We start from the raw sequence: 23,610 nt of genomic DNA on the forward strand, positions 1-23,610 counted from the left end.
GTGGGGGTGGGGAGCATGTTGTGGATGGGTTGATGCAGATGAGGGGAGAGAGGAGGGAAAGGATTGGGAAAGAGGGAGGGATCGGACATAAGGGGCTAAAGGGGAGAGGGCATGGCAGGGAGGGAGGAGGGAATGAGGAGAAGACCATGAGAAGCAGGAGGAAAAGAAAAGGAAACATGGGAAGGAGAAAGAAGAAATAGGGGGATACGACGATGAAGAAAGAGAACGGTGGAGGAAAGGAAGGAAAAAGGGTGGGGAGGAGGGAAAAGGAACGGGGGAAAAAGGGATCCTTTGCAGCCACTTTGTTTGGAGCCTGGGCCAAGGAGGAAGCAAAGATGCCTTTAGGCCACTGTCTAAGTATTTATAGGCGACTCACAATTAGCTATATAAGTTCAGCAAATCAGTGCTGTGTACAGAACCACAAGGACACTCAACAAATTATCCAAAATCCAATTCTGTTTGTCTTTCTCTGATATCTCTGCACTTGCAGGTCAGATTTCCTTTCCTACTTATGGTTTCTTTACACTATGACAGCTTGCACTCTTCCAGCATACTGGGTACTAGGAAGAGAAGACAGCTTTGCAGTGGAAAACCCTCTACAAAACTTGCAGTCTGCTTGAAATCACTGCCCTGTTCTGTGTTGGTGACCTGGTGTCCGAAACTTGGGGAAAAACCCTGGACTAGAGACAGGAAGTTTTCAGATTTACTTCTAGCCCTACCTCAAGCTTGCTGTATGACTTTTGGGCAACTCCATTCCCCTCTATGGGCCTCCATCTCCCTTCTGCCACATGAGGACTTAGACCTATCTGAGAATTCAGTGAAACCTCCGAACCCTCACCTCAGAAAAAAAAAAAATATATAGCAGGCTCCTGGGCCCTCAAAAATCCAGGACTAACTTATACAGAAGATCTCTAAGGGCCCTTCTTAACTCTTACATTCTAGGACTGTAAACATGAACACATAGATATTGGTGGAGAGGGGCAAGAAACTAGATTATCCAGGGATAGAACAAATTAATTTCTGGAATTTCCAGCATACTATAGACTCGAAGAGGAATGAGAATTGCTCTCTATTCTCTAGAAATCTTTGAGCCTAGGACAGTCACCCATTTTAACTAAGTGACTGGAAATTCTGAGTGAATGCAGGTCATAAGCAAAATGGCCCCTAGCCTTACAAGATAGAATAAAACCTAAAGAAATGTTCACTTTAAAATTTTGACTCATCACATTACCTACGAATGATTTGTGCCAAAACAACAAAAAATCCTGAATCAGATCAAGCTTCTAGATCCAGCTATCAATTTATAGGCCACACAGGAGACAGAAAAACATGTTAATTGCAATACAGGGATACAGACTGTAAAAAACTACAGGACCAACAACCTGGTTCTTTAGCAAGTAAATAGGGAGAAAAAAGTGTTATTGATTCAGGTGGAACTTGTGTATGCATGCATACACACACACATTTGTGACATTTATGAGACAAATGGGAATTTGAACAGCCTGATAATATTAAGGAATCACTATTAATTATAAATGATATTGTGCCTAAGTTTAACAAAAGGGGGAGAATACGGGTATATATTTGTGACCTTGGATTTGGTAATGGTTTCTTAGATATGACATGAAAAGCACAAGCAACAAAAGAAAAAAAATAGATAAATTGGACTTGATCAACATTAAAAAAACTTTTGTGCTTTGAAGGACACTATCAAGAGTATGAAAAGAGAATCCACAGAATGGAAGAAAATACTTGCAAATTATATATCTGATAAGGGACTTGTATCTAGAATACATAAAGAACTCTTACAACTCAATTATATAAAGAAAAATAACTCAGTTTAAAAATTGGCAAAGGATCTGAATAACACTTCTCCAAAGAAACGGTCTATAAGCACATGGAAAGATGCTCAATATATTAGTCATCAGGAAAATGCAAATCAAATGCAAGAAATGCAAATGAAGGATATTTACTATAGCGTATTTGTAATGGGACACCACTTTACACACGCTAGGATGGCTATAATCAAAAAGCTAGACAATAAGTGTTGGGAAGGATGTGGAAAAATTGGAACCTTCATAACACTGCTGTGAGAATGTAAAATGATGAAGCCACTTTGGCAAACAGTCTGGCAGTTCCTCAAAAACTTAAACATGGTGTTACCATTCGACCCAACAATTCCACCCTTAGGTATATACCTAAGGGAAATGAAAACATGCCATACAAAAACTTGTACATGAACATGAATAACAGCATTGTTCACAATAGCCAAAAGATAGAAAGAACTCAAATGTCCATCACCTGGTGAATGGATAAACAAAATGTGGTATATGCACACAATGGAATATTATTCAGCCATAAAAAAACCGAAGTACTGTTATATGCTAAAACATAGGTGAACTTTAAATATATGCTAAGTGAAAGAAGCTAGACACAAAAGGCTTTTATATGATTTCATTTATATGAAATACCCATATAGTTAGGATAAATACTGTTTATTGAAGCTTTTGTTTTATTTACATATAAATATAAATGTTCTAGGTTGTGATGTAAAATATATTTCTTACAGCAGGCAATGGTCAACATAGTTTGAAAGCCACTCTTCTAGATTATGTTGAGACAGATACTGGTGATCAGGACAGTACCAAAATGTAAACAACTAGAATCTTTCTCCTTGCCTTTGAAAGTGCAATCTTATCCTTTCTCCACATCACCATCTATTGACCCTTCAACCCACTGCAGCCTGACTTTCACTCCCATCATCCCATAAGAAACTGCAACTTCTCGTGAATATAAACAAATGACCAACTTGTTGCTAAATCTCATGGCCAATTTTCCATCTTTTTCTTCCCTGACTTTTCTCCCTCTTGACTCCATTGATGCCTTCCTCCTTCCTGAAATGCTCCATTTGCCTTGGGGACACCATCCACATGACCTGTCTGGTTATATTGTCTTTACTTCCTGCTTGGGTTCTTCTTCATTTAGTCATTAAGGGCATGATTTCTCAAAGTTCTTCTAATCTCAGCCCCCTTTTCTTCTCATTCCATACTTGCACTGAATGATGGACCTATCCATTCCCAAGGCTTTAACTACCTACCACCTACATTACACACTGATGTACCTCCTTTCAACAAAGTTACAGGACACCAGTGGGGGAATAAAATAGGTCCCTGCCTGCAGGGAGCTTACAATTCTCTGCTGATAACCCCTAGGTAGCTCTCTTGAACTCCAGAGATGAATCTCCAACTGCCTTCTGGACATCTCCTCCTGAATATCTCACAAGAATCTCAGACTTGATAAGTCCAAAAGTGAAGTCATCTTCTCTCACCCCTGCCAGCTTCCTCTTTCCCCTGAGATCCCTGTCCCTTAGGAATGTCACACACAGAACTAGCCTAAAACCAAGAAGATACCCATAAGTCTTGCTTCTCCCTCACCTTGCTACTAGCCAACCAGTCTCTAAGTATTGATGATTCTCTTTCTCCTTAAGGAATGTGTCCTCCCTCTCTCTCCCTGCTGCCAGCACTGTGGTCTCTTGTGCAGCTCTCTCTCCCCAATTCAGCTTCTACTCTCCTGAACAAATTATCTCTTTCAAAAGCAGTTCTGCCCTTATCAATTCTATGGTGGATACTATATATTGGTTGCTGCGGATCCATGCCACCCCCCTTCTAGCCTGCCTTCCTATATTGCTGAAAAGCTAAAAACCAAAAACTACAACAACAACAACAACCTGTCATTTCTCAGACTCCTTTGCATCCAGTGTTCTGGATGTGATTTATTTCTGCCAATCATATGCATATGCACAATATTTGGAAGAAAAGTGATAATGCAGAAACCATACTTCTGCTGTTTCTGGTGACAAGTAGAGTGGTGGGGTTTTAGGGTTTTCTGCAGCCGTGCTACGTTTCCATAGGTCCCAGTGTCTGGACACTGGCTTTGTGTCTTTGTACAAGCAGGGAATGAGACTTTTTAAAAATTTTATTTATTCATTTATTTATTTTGCTACTGAGGATTTGGAAGACATAATGTTACTCTAGTCAATAGTTAAGGCAGTGGCAGATTCCTAATTCCTAGATTGCAAATCAGGTGAAGTGTTCCCAAAGCTCCTGATGCCTCACCTTCCTGCTTGTGGCAGAGAAAACAGCTCCTCTGGTGTTGTTCTGGGAGTCATTCCTGGAGGCCCAGTCTAAACCTTGTCCCTTCAGCCCTTCAACAAATTTTGTAAGCACCCAATTTTCTATATTAAAACTCTGCTGAAAAAACTAGATCAATTTAATTTCTGCAGCTAAACCCTGGGTTATACAGCTCCTCTGCTCAAAGGCCTTCCATGGCTCCCCACTGCCTTTTAGGGAAATTCTGCAGCATGGCATACAATGCTTTGCCAATCTGGTGTCCTTTGCCTGACACTTAGCAGGTGCTTCATAAACATCTGTTGAATGCACGAATGTCTCCTTCATCCACTTGTTTCTTCTCAGAGAATTGTATCTTCCAACCACAGAAGGCAAGACATGATGAGACCTCAGAGAAAATGTACTCTAAACCCTCATGTTCTAGGTTAGGAAACTGAAGCCCAGAGAATGAAAGTAAGCTACACAAGATTACACAACTAATTGCTGGCACAGCAGAGACCAAAACTCTTATTTCTTGAATCTCGAAAGTGCTTCTGAGAGATTTCAGACTTTGGAACATGACATTTGATCCCAGCCTATTTGAGGTTAGCTTTCTGCATAAGGTGACCATTCAACTCTGTTCACAATTTCAAAAAATTAGATGAGGCTCCCACATTTCAAGAAGCACTGCCCCACCAACAGGTGCACCCACAGAGAGATGACCATCTGAACACAAAGCAAGAAGGCGGCCATCTGCAAGCCAAGGAGAGAGGCCTCGAAAGAAACCAACCCTGCCAACACCTTGATCTCAGGCTCAGAACTGTGAGAATATACATTTCTGTTGTTTAATCACCCAGTCTGTGGTACTTTGTTGTGGCTGCCTTAGCAAACTAATGTAGAAAAGCTATCAACATCTTAGTGATCAGTTTGGCATATGCTGGAATAACATTAATAGTCACTTTAATAGTTTTATTAAAATTTATTCTGGATGTCTAAAAAAAAAAAGGATAACCAACAAGGACCTACCGTATAGTACAGGGAACTCTGCTCAATATTCTGTAACAACCTAATTGGGAAAAGAATTTGAAAAAGAATAGATACATGTATATGTATAACTGAATCACTTTGCTGTACACGTGAAACTAACACAACATTGTTAATCAACTATACTTCAATATAAAGTAAAAAGTTAAAAAATAAAAAAGCACTGCCCCAACCTCAAAAGCAGCCCTTCTGCTAAGTATCAAGGAATTACAGAATCTCTTGGTATAGCAAAACCCCAATTCCATCCTTCAATCTTTTCTGCAACATCCTCATCCAGTTTTAGCTCCAACACACACAACAATGGTGAGGTTCCTCTCTCCTAAGACAACTTGTTAGTCTTTGGGACAATCTCAGTTGGTGGGAAGTTCTTTCATCTCTTTGAGCCAGATGCTATCACTATTTCTATCCCAGCCACTGCTGAGGAACTAATCACTCCATGAGATAGTCTGGAATATAAATGTTCCCAAACTCACATTGAAATTACTATAAGCACCCAGTATATTTCTCAGGATCCAAAGGGCCCTCATTAGATAATAATAATAAGAGTTAACACTTATAGAGTACTTACTCTGAGCACTGTTCTAAGCCCTTTACATATATTAATTATTTTAATTCTCACAACAACCCTATGAGGAAGATACTATTATCGTCCTTATTTTACAGGTGAGGGGACTGAGGCATAGTGTTTAAATAACTTGCCCAAGGTCACATGGCTAGTCAGTGGTAGCGTCCAGATGCAAACCCAAAACAGTCTGGCTCTAGAGCCTATGCTTTTCAACACTATGCTGTATAAATGCCACTAGGTGACACATGTTCCACCTTCCAATAGCATCTGACATGATGTCTCCTGGGTCACAGGAATAAACTGTTTCAATATCCTGACTGGAGTCCCAATGGCCTACCACCCAGGTATAAGATATCTAGGTCTTAAATATTTGCCTTCTCTCAGGGAAAAGCCAGTACCAGGTTGTCCTTTGCCCCTCATGGTTCAAACAGCTCCCAAAGCCCCACTTCTGTCAGGAAGCACACCCAAGGAATGTTCCACATTTTGTCCTGACCCCTACTGCTACTCGCTTATTTGCCATCCAACTCCCACCTCAGCCACCTGATAATCCCTGATATTTGCCACAGGCAGCCTGAAGATGTTGAATCCTGTCTGTTCATGTTCTTGGTTACCTATATGACTAGATGCTCTTGCACATTCATGAATGTCAGCTCTATTTAGGAGAATCAGTTCCTTGAGGACAGAAACTCTTGGTCAGTTCAGTTATTCAGCACAGAGATCACCACACCCCCCAAATCAGTTAAATTCAATAAGCAGTTATTTTGACAGCTAAGGGGTACAGAGAGCCTCTCGGGAAATTTACAGTCTAGTAGGGAAAAGAGTCACAAACACACATAATTTCAATGTCATACAGTAAAATATCCTAAACACAATCAGATAATGAATAAAGTTGTTGTTGATGATTATAGAACAAATCATAGAATTTCATACTTGAAATGGGAAAAAAAGGTTATTTCCTTCCAACCTCCCTTTGTAGGAATTCTCTCTACAGTATATGTGATGGGGTAGGGGGAGTGGAGGGGGAGGAGGAAACATCTACTTTGGGCAAGCATGGTGCTAGGCTTTTCAACATGTCATTTTATTTAATTCTTCCCAGAAGCCCAAAAAGAAGTAATTGTTATTGCTATTTTAAACAGTAGAAAACTAAGGTTAAGAATGTTTACATCATTTGCTCATAGCCATACAAGTAGGATGTAGCAATTGCAAGGTTTAAACTGAGATCTATTTCCAAAGCCCACCTTTTTTTCTCCACTCTCTCTGATGAGCTTTGTTCAGCAGCCACTGGAATATTTTCAGTAACAAAAAAGAACTCACCCTGAAGCTTCCAAAGCCATTATTCATTTTGAGCTAAAATTCACTATACTATGGCTTCTGTCCATTTGTTAGAGTGCTATCCTCTGGGTGATGCAAAAAAGGTCTATCCTTCTAAGCAATAGTCTTCTTAAGTGTTTGAAGACATCTATCATGGCTTCAAACTCTTATTCCTCCTGAACGCCCACCTTACACACACACACACACACACACACACGTGTTTTCCAAGATAAACATGACCATTTCTTTAAGCTATTCCACTGGTGGCATGGTTTACAGTCCCCTCCCCAGGCTGGTTGCTTGTCAGTTTGTCCATACATCCCTCAGAACACATACCCAGGTGGGAGTGACAATGGGGAGTATGGTGAAACTGTCACCTCCCTTATTCTAAACACTGGATCTTAGGAAGAGCTACCTGTGAACTCACGTTCACCTAAAATGGCTGATACTTGCATGTGTTGCTGTGCCCCCACAATGCCTTGAGAATCTCATGGCAAAGTGAAATAAGCAGTGGAAGAAAAGCTAGAACTTTTGGATGTAAATCCAGCCTCTGCTTCTTGGTAATTGTATGACCTCAAACAAGTCCTTAAACTTCCTTAAAACTCAAAAGGCTATGACTTGTTTTCAGTTGTAACTTAAAATAAAGCATTGGTTGTTTTAAAATTTCAACAGCCTTGCCAAAGTTGTGGCAGGCATGGAGTTGGTCCCAAGTGGGGTACTCTGAGGAATTACTGAGGAATTACTGAGTGATTAGCTTAAGTTAAAGAATAAAGTTGCATATAATTGTGTGGTTGTGGGGGTGGCATTTTACGGGGAAAATCAGACACAGGATTAAGAATTTGACTCTGCCTGAGGACTTTTCTCCTAGCTATCTAGAAGTTTAGCTCTAATTACATCTCTTCAAAAAGAGTCCATCCCTGACCACCCTCTCTAAAACTGAACCACGCCATCACTCTCTATTCCATTATCCTGCTTTTCTTTCTAGCCCTGAAATGTTATATAATTATTGGTTTATTGGTTTATTTTCTCCCTTTATAAAGTGTAAGCTCCATGAAGGTAGAGACTGTTTTGCTCATTGCTGTATCTCTAGCACCTAGAACAGTGCTTGGAATTCAATAAATATTTTTTAAATGATTAAATAACTAAATGGTAAATGAATGAATGAATGAATGAATGAAGACCAAATCATAGTCCTGCTGATTCACAATGCAGGACGTAGAGGAAATGTATCATGGAATTATTCTCTGCTGTAGCCTGTGAATACCAACCTTTGCCCTGCCTGCCCTCCTCCAAGGGCCTTCCTTAGTCAGAACTTCTCCAAAAGGGACTAAAAGTTCCAGATTACAGGCTGAGAATTTCAGGACCTCTTTGGTTTTCTGTTCCTTGTTGGCAGAAGCCATTCTAGACCGCCACTAAGAAGGAAGCCCTTCCCTCAAGAAAAATTGCCTATAACACCCTCCTGTGGCCAAAGACTGAATACATCTCTGAATAAATACCCAGGAACAGCAATTTCCTCCAGTTCCTTTGCATGCATCTATCTCAGGCCTATTTCTTTCTCTCTTTTTGGGGTGGGGGGGAGGTGCTTATTGCAGTTCTATTTCAAGCAAGCTAGTGGGTCAAACAACCTGCCTCTACGCAGGTTAGAAAAGACTGGTTGGAAAAGAGCAGCGAGTCTAAAAGCCCCTTCAGAGGAAGTACAATGCTTTCATATCAGGCTCAATATCTTTCTGGGAAAGTCAAACCCAATAATGCATCAATTCAAGGTTGGGATGGGCAGTGAACGCTTCCCTGAGGACTAGTGTTTAGTTTTGGAGCCTAATCTCCTGGACAGTTCCATTTTGGGGCCTCATGACTCATTCAACCAGCTACCCTTCTGACTCCTATGTCCAAGTTTATTTATTTACAGGCTTCATTTAAACTGAAAACTGCTGAGCAGTAAGGACACTAAGCATTCATCATCAAATTAAACATGGAGTTTTGCTCAGAACAGATGCCTGACAAGCATTACATAGATAAGCAGGTAGATCGGTAGATAGGTAGGTAGGTAGATGATAGGAATAAGTTGAAACTGCAGTAGGAGGGGAGGGGATTAGTTCAACTAGGGAGTTTGTAAGATGCTGGTTTATGTGTCAGAGGGAGTCTAAGGATTTGACTTAGGAACTGTATTTTCTACAGAAGTCCAAGGTAGTCTAGCAGTGAGGCTCTGAGTGAAGATGTAAAGAGAGTTGGACACTACCAAAGACTGGTAAAGAAAAGATGTGTGCAGGACACACAGATGGATAGAGGCTTGTAGATATTTGTGAGGGCCAAGATGAGACTTCTGAAGCTCTCTGTGGACTGATATGGAGATATCTCAAAGATACATTATGTGCAAAAAAGAAATATGCAGAATTAATATTGTTACTATTATCCAAGGCAATCTACAGATTCAATTCAATCCCTATCAAAATACCAATGGCATTTTTCACAGAACTAGAACAAATAATTCTAAAATTTGTATGGAAACACAAAAGACTCTGAATACCCAAAACAATCTTGAGAAAAAAAGAACAAAGCTGGAGGTATCACACTCCCTGATTTCAAACTATACTACAAAGCTACAGTCATCAAAACAGTATGGTGCTGGCATTAAAAACAGACACATACATCAATGGAATATATTGGAGAGCCCAGAAATAAGCTGGCCCTTATATAGTTAATTCACCTACAACAAAGGAGGCAAGAATATACAATGGGGAAAACAACAGCCTCTTCAAAAATGTTGTTGGGAAAACTAGACATTTACATGTAAAAGAATCAAACTGGACTACTTTCTCACACCATATACCAAAATAAATTCAAAATGGATTAAAGACTTGAATGTAAGACCTAAAACCATAAAAATCTTAGAAGAAAACATAGGTGGTATGCTCTTTGGCATCAGTCTCAGCAATATTTTCTTGGAGATGTCTCCTCAGGCAAGGGAAACAAATGCAAAAATAAACAAATGAGGCTACATGAAACTGAAAAGCTTTTGTGCAGTGAAGGAACTATCAACAAAACGAAAAGGCAGCCTACTGAATGGAAGAAGATATTTGTAAATTATATATCTGATAAGGGGTTAATATAAAAATGTACAAAGTACTCACAAGACTCAATATCAAAAAAAAGAAACAACTTGATTGAAAAGTGGGCAGAGGACCTGAATGGACATTTTTCCAAAGAACACATACAGATGGCTCACAGACACATGAAAAGATGCTCAACATCACTAATCATCAGGGAAATGCAAATCAAAACCACAGTGAGATATCACCTCACACTTGTCAGAATGACTGTCGTCAAAAAGACAACAACTGACACTGTTGGCAAGGATGTGGAGAAGAGGGAATCCTTGTGCACTGTTGGTGGGAATGTAAATTGGTAAAGCCACTATAGAAAACAGTTCCTCAAAAAATTAAAAATAGAACTTCTACGTGGCCCAGCAATTTCACTTCTGGGTATATACCCAAAGTAAAAAAAAAGCACTGATTTGAAGAGATATATGTACCCCTATATTCATTGCAGCATTATTTAGAAGAGCCAAGATATGGAATCAACCTAAAGTGCCCATCAATAGATGGATTGATAAAGAAAATGGGGAATATTACTCAGCCATGAAAAAATGGAATCCTGCCATTTGTGACAACATGGATGGACCTAGAGGGTATTATGCTAAGTGAAATAAGTCAGACAGAGAAAGAAAAATACTGTATGATTTCACTTATATGTGGAATCTAAAAAACAAACAAATGAGCAAACATAACATAACAGAAACAGACTCATAGGTACAGAGAAAAAAACTGGTGATTGTAGGGGTGGGGAGGGGGGAGGGGGGGAGGGGATGAGTGAAATAGGTGAGGGAGATTAAGAGGCACAAGCTTTCAGTTATAAAATAAATGTCATGGTGATGTAATGTACAGCATAGTGAATATAGTCAATAATATTGTAACATTATTAACATTGTATGGTGGCAGATGGTAACTAGACTTACCGTTGTGATCACTTTGTAAAGTATAAGAATATTGGATCACTACGTTGTACACCTGAAACTAATATAATACTGTAAGTTAATTATACTTCAGTAAAGGAAGTAAAAAGAAATATGCTGAATAGTATATAAAATGTGTGATTTTGGGGGTGAAAAAGAAAGAAAAAAAGAAAATATTTTTGTATCTGCTTATATCTACATAAAGAAATTCTGGTGACCTCTAATGGGGGAACCTGGGTGGAGAGGGCTCATCCATTGTATACATATTAATAGTTTGTTTGATTTTTTAACCATGTGACTGTTATATTCATTAAAAATTAAATTTTAAAAATGTTAAATATGCTTTGTGATCTTTTTTTTAAATTTTTTTGGTGTTGACTTTTTTTTATTTTTTTTAATTTTTGGCTGTGTTGGGTATTCGTTTCTGTGTGAGGGCTTCCTCTAGTTGTGGTGAGTGGGGGCCACTCTTCATCGTGGTGCACGAGCTTCTCACTATCGTGGCCTCTCTTGTTGCGGAGCACAGGCTCCAGACGCGCAGGCGCAGTAGTTGTGGCTCACGGGCCTAGTTGCTCTGCGGCATGTGGGATCTTCCCAGACCAGGGCTCGAACCCGTGTTCCCTGCATTAGCAGGGAGATCCCAAACCACTGCACCACCAGGGAAGCCCATGCTTTGTGATCTTAATAAGCTCCCTCCCCCTTTCTCTTTCTCTCTGCTTCAATTAACCCGACTACAAAGAGCCCTACACTTAGAAGGAAGCAGTATAGCTTGAGAGTTCAGAACACAGGGATTAGAGTCAGCTTGCTGAGCTTCAACCTTAGTTCTGACAATTGCTGGTTGTATGACCTTGAGCAAGTTACTTAATGCTTTGAGCCTCACTTTTCTCATCTTTAAAATGGGGAGAATGGTATAATGCCCTGGTACTCATTCTGCCCTTCACTTTAAGCAAGCCCCAGACTCTCAGTACTGTAGTTTCCTCACATGAAAAACAGGGAGATTCTTACAGCTCTTGGTGAGGGTTTAATGAGTGAATACATGTAAAGCGCTTAGAACAATGCCTGGCACATAGTAATGCTCAGTAAATGCTAACAATTACTATTATTTGAGAGTTTGAATATTATCTTTGCCCCCAACTTTAGGCAAAAAATATATTTTCTGAGCCTCAGTTTCCTCATCTATAAATAGAAGAAACAAATAATGCCTACCAAAAAGATGATGAAATCATGAATTTGAAAGTGCTCTATGGATTAAAACATTTGGTTAAGAAAAGAAGAATTGTTATAGTAGAAAAAAGTGAGGGGGATACTAAATGAAGATTCTACTTATTCAGTGCTCCCCATCTCACCTCCAGCATTCTGAATGAGATCATATCTAAGCAGCAAGTGGAGGTCTTTAAAGGTCATGAGTCATTTCTGTATTAAATGTCAGAAGATTAGTCCTGGTTCCCACTTCTCTAAAGCAGAGTGGTGAAAAGGGGCTGCACACCAGTGGTTGCCACTCCATCATGAGATGCTAAATGTTTCTGTATAACTGTTCTTATTTCTGGGAGATGCTGAGGTTCACTGATTCCTCTGCTATCCTTAGCAGCTTCTGTGAAAGGAAAGAAAGTTGCCCTCAATCCTGAAGGCTCACTCTCCCCTCTCCATACATGTAACCAGTTTATGAAGTACAAAATAAGTCACTTAAGCAGGAGTACCAATTCTCCAGATCACAGCAAACAGTGCTTACAGGCTCATTTTATGATATTATCTGGTTTGCACCTCACAACAGCCCAAGAAGGCTGGCAAGGAGTGAGGGGTAATAGTTCCCACTTTACATAAGGGCAACACTCTGCTTCTCAGAAGGAAAGTGACTTAGCTCTCACCACTTCATGGGAGAATGGAAAGAACAAAGAATTAAAAGCCAGAAAACCCAGTTCTGGGAAAAGTACTTTGGAATCTGTAAAGTTCTATACATTTGGGATTTTTAATAAACTGTCATGCCAGGGCCAGGACTATAACCCGAGTTTCTTGTCCTCTAGACCAGAACTCTTACTGCACTGATGATGGAAAAGAGAACAGCAAATAAGAATCAAGAAAAATTATCCCCCAAGAGTAACTGCAGCTTACATTTAAATAGAACTTCACAGCTTCTTAAATAGGCCTTTTATCACATTTCAACCTCATTGCAACCTTGTGAGGGAAGTGCAGCTAGAAATAGGAAACTAAAAATTTAACCCCCCCTACACATACTTCTTATCCCTCTTCCCTGCTGTATTTTTTCTCCTTAGCACTTAGAACATAGTATATGCTTTTTGGAATCATTTGCTTAGCATGTATCTACCCTAGTAGAAAATCCATTCCACAAGGACAGAATTTTTGTCCATTTTGTTCACCATTCAGTGCCTAGGACAGTGCCTGGTACATAGCAGATGCTCAATAAATATTATTAAGTAAGTGAATTAAGTGTCTATGTGGCTGTGTGCATGTGTGTGGGGGAGAGAGAGAGGGAGGAAGGGAGGGAGGGAGAGAGAGGGGGAGAGGGGGAAAGAGAGAGAGAGAGAGAGAGAGAGAGAGAATGGCCCCATTTTGCATATTAGTAACCTGATATCCAGAAGAGTTAAGCAATTTTCCCAGGAAGGACTTCTGAAGCTTCCCATTTCAGCCTGTTCCCTTAACCTAACTGCCTGGCTGGTTCAGGGACATCTTACCTCTGCAAAAAGGAACATTTACTGCAAATGCCTCTGCCTTTTCTAGGGCCAGCTTCAGGCATGGTTGGCTACAGGCAGCCTGAGGTTCTTCTCTTTCATCAGTTCACTCATCCATTCCACAAATATTCACAGGAGTGCCTGCTATGTACACAAAAGGCATTCTGCCAGGCTTCATTGACCTTTACACACCCAAATACATTTGTGTCACAAACACTCAAATGGGTTCCCTGAGTTTTCACAATCTCTGGTATTTATAATGGTGAGGGAGGAAGGGGCAAAAGTCATCTGAGTTCTCAGCATGTGGCCTGAGGGTCCTGCTCTCTTCCACAACCTACCTGGCAGTTTCATGCCTACCTCATAGGATTGTTGGGAAGATTAAACTAGATACACATGCAAAAGACTTAGAGCAGTGCAGTGCTTGGCACAAGGTGAACGCTGGCTTGGTAAATGTTAGCTATTATCCTCAAGCCCTACTGCATTCATGATCTTATTGCTGATACCCCTTACCTCTGGAATGAAGGAAGCCAAGCAAACATCCACTCCTGGCAAGCGGGGAAAGTAACGCTCAAGGAACTACTATAGAATTACACATCTATTTCTCATCCTGGCTCTGTTTGAAGATAGATGTGTGGAAAAGATACTTCATCTCTCCCAGTCTTAGTTTCCCCAATTTTTAAGTATAAAGAGTGTTGTGATGCCCACATAAATTCACATATGTGAAGGTGCTTTGAAAATGCAAAATACCAAAAAAAGTGAGGGATTATTATTGTATTAAAATAATAAAGATGATCATTAATCGAAACCTTGCTATGTGAAATACACTGTACCAAGTGCTTTACATAGATTAATTTCATATTTACAATAGTACCAATGACCAGGTACTACTATTATTTCAGTTTCACTGATAAGTTGTGATAGTTAATTGTATGTGTCAATTTGTCTGGGCCACAATGCCCAGATATTTGGTCAACATTATTCTGGATATTTCTGTGAAGGTATTATTTTGGGTGACATCAACATTTAAATCAGTGGACTGTGGGTAAAGCAGATTATACTTCACAATATGGGTGGGCCTCTTCTAATCAGTTGAAGACCTTAATAAAACAGAGACTGACCTCCCTCTAGCAAGAAGGAATTCTGCCAGCAAATGGCCTTTGGACTCAGACTGCAACTCTTCCCAGCTTGCTGGCCTACCCTACAGATTTGGGATTTGCATCTCCACAATCACGTGAACCAATTATTTAAAATAAATCTCTCTCTCTCTCCCTCTCCCTGTCTACCTCTGTGTGTGTGTGTGTGTGTGTGTGTGTGTTTAGTTATTTATAAAGTTGACTCTTGAACAATGCAGGAGTTAAGGGCGCTGAGCAAGAGCACAGTTGAAAATCCACGTATAACTTTACAGACAGCCCTCCTCCATATCCACAGTTCCACATCCATGGATCATATAGTACTGCAGTCCATATTTTTGGAAGAAAAAAAATTCACATATAAGTGGACACACGCATTTCAAACCTGTGTTGTTCAAGGGTCAACTGTGTGTGTACACACACACACACACACACATATCCTGCTGGTACTGTTTCTCTGGAGAACCTTGACTAATATATAAGGAAACTAAAGCTTAGAATGGTTAAATCCCTTGCCCCAAATCACACAGCTAGTCAGTGGCAGAGCCAGAAACCTAGGAGTCATCTTCCATATTTCCTCCTTGTTCTATACCTCTCTCACTCAATCCAGCACCAATTTCCATTGATTCTATCTCCAAAATTGTTGTCCAATCTGCCCTCCTCTCCTCAGCTCCAGTGACTTCATTTCTGCAGCAGTATCTCAACTGGGCTTGCCATCTCCATTTTCACCCTCCTCAATCCATTCTCTATAGCCTGCAAAAGTCAACTTCTCAGATCATAAAGCAGATCACACCATTCTACTACTTCAAATGCTTCCTATTGTACTTAGAATAAATAGCACTTGTCAGTGCCCAGCACTATCACGCACACTGTGAGCATTACTCAGTCTTCACAATAACACTATGGATAGTACCATTATTATCCCCATTTTTCAGAGGGCATAACTGAGGCACAGAAAGGTTAGGTAACATGTCCAAGGTCACTAAACTAATAAGTGGCAGAGTCAGAATTTGAATCTATGCAGTCTGGTTGAGAGTGTGCTATTAAACACAGAACTATATTGTCTTTGAGTATAGCTGATGCACACCTTCCCTGGGCCTGCAAGCTCCCTGGGCCTACAAGGTCCTGTGTGAGCTGGTCCCTGTCTGACTTTCTGCCTTCCTATCATACCACTTGCCTCCTTTTCTGCCTGTGCTCCAGCCATACTGGCCTTCTTTCTATCCCTCAAGCATACCAAACTATCTCAACCTTAAGGACTTTGCACATGCAATTCCTGTTGCCTCTCTCAAACTCCCCACAAACTTCACTATCTCATCCTTTATTTTTTATGATAATCCAAATTTGTTAGGATTTTTCCCCTACATAGCTGACTCAACTTAAGTGTCACTACCCCGGTATGTTACACAGGCCCTTTGACAAAATGTTTCCTCATGGCAATAGGACTTCTTAGAGCTAGCTGAATGCATTTATTTTCCCCCACTGCCTAGTTTCCATTACTGAACAGTTTAATCACTTGCAGAACTAGTCATATTCTAACACACACACACATAAAACGCCCCCCAACACCAAAAACAGCACAATGAGCAAACTTCTCAAAACAATGGGCTAAGAAGAAGCTCCTCTCATCATGTCATGGGGATGTTTGGGGGCCTTTTTCAGTCCCTCTTCAAGCAGAGAATTCAGGAAGCCTTGGGCTGGGGTGGGAGGGATATTTCTTTGTGAATGAAATTCCTGTTGGATCTCTTGGCACTCAGAGAAGAGTAAAGTTGGGTCTCATCTTCTGAGGGCTGAATTCAGGGCAGTAGAAAAGATCATATTCTACCCATCCAAGTGTACATCCCCTCTGTCCTGTTAGGAATAATAATTCTTCCCCATATGGGTAGAGAACAACAAAGTTCACACAGCCCCTTCCTGTCTACTCACACATATGATTCTCACAGCAAACTGGGAAGATGAGTGAGACTATGTGATGGTTAATTTTATGTATCAACTTGACTGGGCCACAGGGTGCCCATACATTTGGTCAAAAATTATTCTGGGTGTTTCTTTTCTTTTTTATTTTTAATTGAAGTATAGTTGGATATGGGGATACTTTTCCCAGTTATACTCACTTTGTGGTCTTGGGTAAGGCACCCTCCCTATTTGAGACTCAGTTTTCACAATCTATAAAATGAGTGGTATTAAAACATTTTGTGTGGGAGGTAGGGAGAACACAGAGAAAGCAAAACCCTTTTCCAAAATCGTAAGCAACAACCTAACATATGTAGCAAAACCCCAGGTGCTCTGGATAAATCAAAAGTAGGAGACCCGAACTTCTGCCTGCCCCTGCCCCCCTCCCTTTAGGCACTGCCATGGTAACCCTACGGCTCTAAGGCAGGGGACCTGCAAACCTTTTGTGTAAAGGGCTAAATAATAAGTATTTTAGGCTTTGCAGGCCATATGGTCTCTGTCACAACTACTCAAATCTGCCTTTGTATCATGAAGGCATAATGAGCATGGCTGTGTTTTAATAAAACTTTATTTATGGACACTGAAACTTGAATTTCATATAAATTTCCATGTAATTTCATATACGTGTATCACAAAATATTGTCCTTCTTTCAATTTTTCCCAACTATTTAGAAATGTAAAAACCTTTCTTAGTTTGTGGGCTGGATTTGGCTGTCAGGCTATAGTTTACTGACCCTTGATCTAAGGAGTTGGGCTAAATTATACCCAATGTCATCCAGCTTGAACATTACAGCTGAGGCAGCCCAGAAGCAACATGAGCACTGTAGAAAGTAAAGCCTGAAATTATACTGTTGCCATGGAAATTCCAGAAAGTAGATAACAGAGTGGACTGGGTCTGCTCAAGGGTAGGAGACTACCACAAAAAGGAAAAAGCTCAAATTCTGATCTAACCCCTCACTTTCCCAGGCTGATCAGCATTTTAAACTACTTGGTAGTTCATCTACTGTCAGAACTTCAACTGTGACCAATGCCTCCCAATCTTCCTCTTAGCTCAATATTTAGATCACCAACTGGCCTATTGGATATCTCCCATTTGAGGCTGTTTAAACATCTCAGACTCAACTTGGCTCAGACTGTACTTGTCATCTCCCCTCTATAAATGCTCCTCTTCGTTTTGCATTCCCCATCTCTGTGAAGGATATCACCATCCACTTGGTCTCACAAGAAGACTGTCACTGGGGGGAAGTAAAGGAAGACTAGGGCACATCAAGTTTTGATTGATACTTCACCAGATTGATGGCAGTATTTTTACTATTGGCCACATCTATCAGGCTGTGGCTCATAGTCCAAAGCTGAGTTCAAGCCCTAAGTTTCTGCATTTCTACACTGGCACACATACATGTGGATTAACTGTGACAATAACTGCAGGTTGTCTTCCAATGGCCCCTTCTTCCTTTAAATCAGAAACCTTGCCCCTGATTGTTAGCTGTGCACATAACCAGCCAGTTTACATAACTACATTTCCAAGTTTCCCTTGCAGCTGGGAGCATTCATGTGACTCAGTTCCTACCAATGAGATTTAAGGAGAAGTATTAAATAGGACTTCCTGGAAGGCTTCTTTCAAAAGGAGGGTCAAGTCTTTTTCCTCCTCTTTTACCCTCCCTTCATGCTACCTAGAATGTGGATGTTAATAAATGTTCTGGAGCTTCAACACCCATCTTGGATCATGGAGCAACCTCAAGAATAAAAGCCAAATGCTAAGGATGGTGGAGCAGAGAAGTCCCTAAAGACTTTCTGAAGGTACCATATTGGCCCAGATATGCCTATATACTGACCTATTTTATGTGAAAGAATAAAACCTGTGTGTTTTAAGCCAGTGTGAATAGATTTCTGTCATTCATACCAGAATTAAATCAACCGTTAAACTTACCAGTTGTCATTGTATCCTACTTATGCAGAGATTTCCACCAACTCAAATGTTGTGGCTTTTATATAGGTAACATGAAATTTGGCATGGAATTAGTTCAAGATTCCACATTCTCCAAAGCGGTGCCATACCAAGGGTGGAGCAATAGGAGTAGAAAACCCTTAGTGCAGGCAATGAAAGAGTGTACTAGCTATAGAATTTTTTTAAGACTAAAAGTCAAAGTGTACTTTTATTATCACTATGCGCCAGCAATTTAAAATAATGCCAGTAACAAAATACTCCTCCTTGAAAAAAATCTTTTGTTGGTCAAAGCTCTAAACAATTGTTGTTATTACTGAGTTTTAGTAATATATTCAATACATGAAGTTTCAAATTAGTACCTTTGATTACTTATCCTTTAATAATATTGTACTCTACATGGAAGTTGATTCAGAGTCGATTCAGCTGATTCCAGTTATACATTTGCCACCCTCCCACATACACACAGATTTTACATGTGTTCCCTTAGTTCATTTTACTTTGGAAAGGTAAGCTTTGGGTGCATTTCATGTCTGCAAATTCTTCTGGCACTATATGTTCCAGAATTTAAATAGTAGATTTGAAGTAAACAATGATAGCACAACAATTGTAAAGTCAAAGAGACAATGTAATTTATTTCAATTCTGTCATCTATGTGACCAATTGGAGTTTTTATTTGTGCTTAAAATATAAAGCAGAGAAGACAATACGAACTGTAAAGTGTAGTATTTTTGTTCAATAAGTACACATTTTAGATCATACATGAGATGTTACTGAATTTGAATATCTTTAAAATTGAAGTTTATTCTTCTTTTTCATTGTTAATTATTTGAAAATTAAAAAAAACAAATCAATAAAATAGTTATTAGTACTGATTAGTACATGATTATTACTGAAAATAATTTTGTCACATAGAGGAGAGAGTATTAAAAATGAGCCATTCCAGATGTCACATATGTTAAGTGTATCATATCTTCAAAGTACTAATAATATACTTAATATTCTCCAGAATCCCAGAATGCAAGAGACTGGTTCATTGGTAATCCACACAGAATCAACCCTCAATTAGCTTCACTAGAGGCCAGGAGCCCAAAGCAGATCATTGGATCATTGACATAGACACAAAATTCCCTTGCACCCATCCACCCACTCTGTGTTCATTCTAGCTTCACACTCAGCCATTCGAGATTTGGATGGGTGGTCAGAAAGGAGAAAGACACAGACCATCTACAATGCTGAGTACAGCCCTTTCATACAGATTATCATCACCCTGGTCCAAGCCACCATTGCCTCTAGCCTGGACTATTCTAAGACCCTCCTCACAGGTCTTTCCTTTGCCCCACTACAATCTATTATCCTCTTAAAAATTAAGTCAGATTATGTCCCTATCTGTTCAAAACTACCCATCTCACTCAGATTAAATGTCCCCAGGACATTGGCCTCCTTGTGTTTCTTAAACAAACCAGTTGTGCTCTCTCTCTCTGGCTGTTTCTTACGGCTAGCACTCTCTTCACCTAAACATCCCCACAGACCTTGTTCCTTCACTTCCTTCACATCTCTGCTCAAGTGTTCCTTAGTCAGAGAGGCTCTGACTGATTTATCTAATATATCATCCCAGCCCTATCTCTCTCTATTCTCTTACCAGGTTTTCTTTTTCTTCTTAGAGCTTAGCATCTCCTGACATATTGTGTAGTCATTTGTGTAATTGTTTAGTGAGCTCCCTTGACCCTCAGAATGTAAGATCCATGAGAGCAGAGAATTTCTTTTTGTTCACTGCTGCCCCCAGCACCTAGATCAGTGTCAATTCATAGTAGACTCTAGGTTTTTGTTGAATTAATTAATAAGCTCAATAGATCCTATGAGATAAGTTACTTTGTCCCCATTTTATGGGTGAGAATACTGAGAATGGAAGAGGTTTGACAATTGTCAAGTGTTTCAGAGCTGAGAAGTGTAAAAGCCAGGCCCCTCAATGTCAGACTTGTGATTCTGAGACCAGCTTTCTTTCCACTCTAGGCATACTGCCTAACCCAGCACAAACTGCCATTGCAGACACAAGCTATGAACACTGAACAATTTACCATCAAAAGTGAGCTCACAGTTTTTTTTAACACTATCTACTGAGATGGAGTTTATTCTGTAAAATGCCAACTGATGTTTTACTGTTCAAGGACCTTTGTGTAACATGTGACACTTGCAATCAGTTACAGTAGTCAAATGTTCAACAAAGAAATCTCACTGTTATGAAGAGCTCAATCTGGATTTCAAGGGCTTTGCAAATGAAAGAACAAGGAGCAATGACCTTTTGACTAGCCATTTTATAAAACAGTGGCTATATATATACTCCTATTTTTTCATAACGAACCATTAGTTAAATTTTACCCAACATTTACTTCTAGGAAACTGAGAATCTCAGACCTGGAAGGAATTTTGGTAATCATTAATAGCCTCATTTAATAGGTGAGAAAACTGAGGCTCAAAGCACTTCTGTTAAACAGCAGGGCCAAGGTTAGAAGTTTCCTGCCTTCCAGGCTATAATAGAATTTACTACTCCTATCATCTCTTGAATTCTGGCAAATAGTTAAATAAACGCTTTCATCATATAATATTCACTACTTCAGTCTCCTAAAAATATTATGTGATTTCTCCATCAATCTTTAATTACGTAGTCTCCACGAGTTTTCTGTTACTCTCTCCTTTCTCACACACAATTGGCAAAACTTCAGATTTCTCCATTAACTTAATCTGTTGTCAATGGGTGGCTCTGGACCCCTATACTACAATATATTTAGGAGAGGAAGGAGGTCTCACCTAGACCCTGCTGCTAGAAATACTAGGACTGTCATGGGTTTTATTTAGGAAAAATTCATGGCATTAGTTCATCATGAAGGAAGTTCTTTACCAAGATCATGACTCTTTGTTCCTTTCTGCCTTTATCAGCACCATTTGATGATTCTGTGTAGCAGTGGAGAGGGACAGTGACAGAGAGTCAGGAGACTCCTTTGCTGGACTCAGTTTTGCCTTCATGGAGCTGTGTGGCCCTGGGCAAGTCTCTCCCACTCTCTGGGTCTCAACTTTCCTGGATGGACAACAAGGATTTAAAGGTCTTTTCCTGCTCTATGGTTTTCTGGTCCTACAAACATTTTAAATAGCTTTATGGGACCCCAGGGAAAGAGGGAGATCTGAGAAGAGTCTCTTGAAGCCCTGGCAAATACAAACTGAATGACTTCAAGAACCACTGAAACAGAGGTCTAAGGAAACTGCAAGGAAGGGAAGAGGACAACTCCTCTGAATACAGTCCTAGCCCACACGAGATTCCCTCCTCCTTTCCAGAATGGGAGCAAAAAAAGGAGTTAAAGATCAATTTTTGCCCAACAGCTTCAGGCTACTTTCCTTCAGCTGTAAGTTATGGGTGGCAGTGCAGAAGTGTGGGCTGGCATTGCCATCAGTGCCTGCTGACCCAACCCAACTGCCCTCCAAGACCCTCTTGCCCATGCCTCCCAGCTGAGGACAAAGGCATGGTGGCCTCCCATGCCCCAGAGTCCCTGACCAGACTTGAGCTACCCCTGGCTGAGTCAGAGAGGCATCAAGATGCAGCCACCACTTCCTCTCTGCAAAGGAAGTCATTCCAAGGTCTCCAGGTGGAGAACGGAGCATCATGGCATACAATGAACTGTTGGAGGATGATACTAAACACACACACAAGCACACACTCCTTGGATGGGGGTGGGGGGGGGGGAGAACTCTCCTAACTGAATGGGGCCCAGATCCATTTCCAGGATGGCAGTTTCTGTAGCTGTCTCTCCTTGACAAAGCCCCAAGTGTGGACAGGGTGACCCCAGCCCAGGCAAGGAAGGGCTTCAGGACTCCCCCAAGCAGCTTCCCTGAGAATGGCTCTCTGGCTCGTCCCAGGAAGGGGATACACGCAGCTCTCCCATACTGCCCCCTCCACAATCCCAGGCTTTGTGACTACCCCCTCCCTCCCAACCCCGTGCCATACCCCCCAATCCCCCCACCCTCCTGCGAGACTAACTGCTCCCAGAGAGCCCCTCTACCAGCCCCCTTGCCTCTCCGGTCTTCCAGGTGACCCCCCCACTCGGGGGTGGTAAGAACGGGGACGGAGAAGGGAGGGGGCTTTCCTCGCAGGCAGGCAAGCAAGGGCTCCTAAAATGGCCACAGCAAGCTTGCTGGTATCTCAAGGACAGCGGAGAGGGCGGTGGGCAGAGACTAGGGGGCTCACTGCCTGGCGGCTGGTGAAGGAGCTGGGGGTGGGGCTAGGGGACTGAAGCTCAAGCTGGGGAAGCTGCGGTTATGTGCACTCACCATTCCCGATCCACCCCTTATCCACTGCATGGTGCTAATGAAGTCCGGCTTCTCCAAGGCCCCGGTGGCTGGCGCGGGTTGTCTCGGGCTGGCTGGGCTGGCAGGGCTGCAGCAAGCGAAAGCCCCAGCACCCCCTCCCCCTCGCCTCCTGCCTCCTTCACAGCCCTACAGCCTAATCCCCTCCGCTGCGGACCTCGCCTTCATTCAGGTTGTTCCATCCCTGCAGGCAGGCTCTGCCTTTCTGCCCCGCAGCTCCCGAGGTGCTTGGCCTGGGGAAACGTGGGAGGGGGGTTCCCCACCGACTGCCTTTGTCCCCTGCTGAGGCTTGAGATCTGGGAGGTGGGGTGCAGGGAGAGGATGTGGGTGAATAACCTCCGCCCAGGAGAAGGCAGCTGCCACCTCTGCCTGCCTCCGGCTGCGCTGGAGTTAGATGCTGTTTATTGTGGGGCTCCCCAATTGTGTCGAGTCAGCAAAAGTCCTTTCCAAAGTTGCCAGAGGTGTTGGGCCAGCCTTTTAAATAATAAGATCCTGCCCCAGTGGAGCTAT

General features: G+C 41.2%; 1 protein-coding gene across 4 annotated transcripts in view; it reads right to left on the reverse strand.

The window, feature by feature from the left end:
- Positions 1-23,223, reverse strand: part of ARHGEF9 (Cdc42 guanine nucleotide exchange factor 9) — a 231,232-nt gene extending 208,009 nt beyond the window's left edge. For 2 of the 4 annotated variants that reach the window (XM_082376656.1, XM_082376649.1), the window contains exon 1: positions 23,065-23,222. In XM_082376656.1, the coding sequence (XP_082232782.1) occupies positions 23,065-23,094 (30 nt within the window). In that variant the 5' untranslated portion in view covers positions 23,095-23,222. Of the gene's footprint in view, positions 1-23,064 lie in introns of all 4 variants that reach the window. The other 2 variants (XM_082376655.1, XM_082376657.1) reach the window with 2 other exon arrangements.
- Between the last annotated feature and the right edge of the window lie 387 nt (positions 23,224-23,610).

The sequence above is a fragment of the Balaenoptera borealis genome, assembly GCF_965194805.1.
Source record: "Balaenoptera borealis genome assembly, chromosome: X".
NCBI lineage: Eukaryota > Metazoa > Chordata > Mammalia > Artiodactyla > Balaenopteridae > Balaenoptera > Balaenoptera borealis.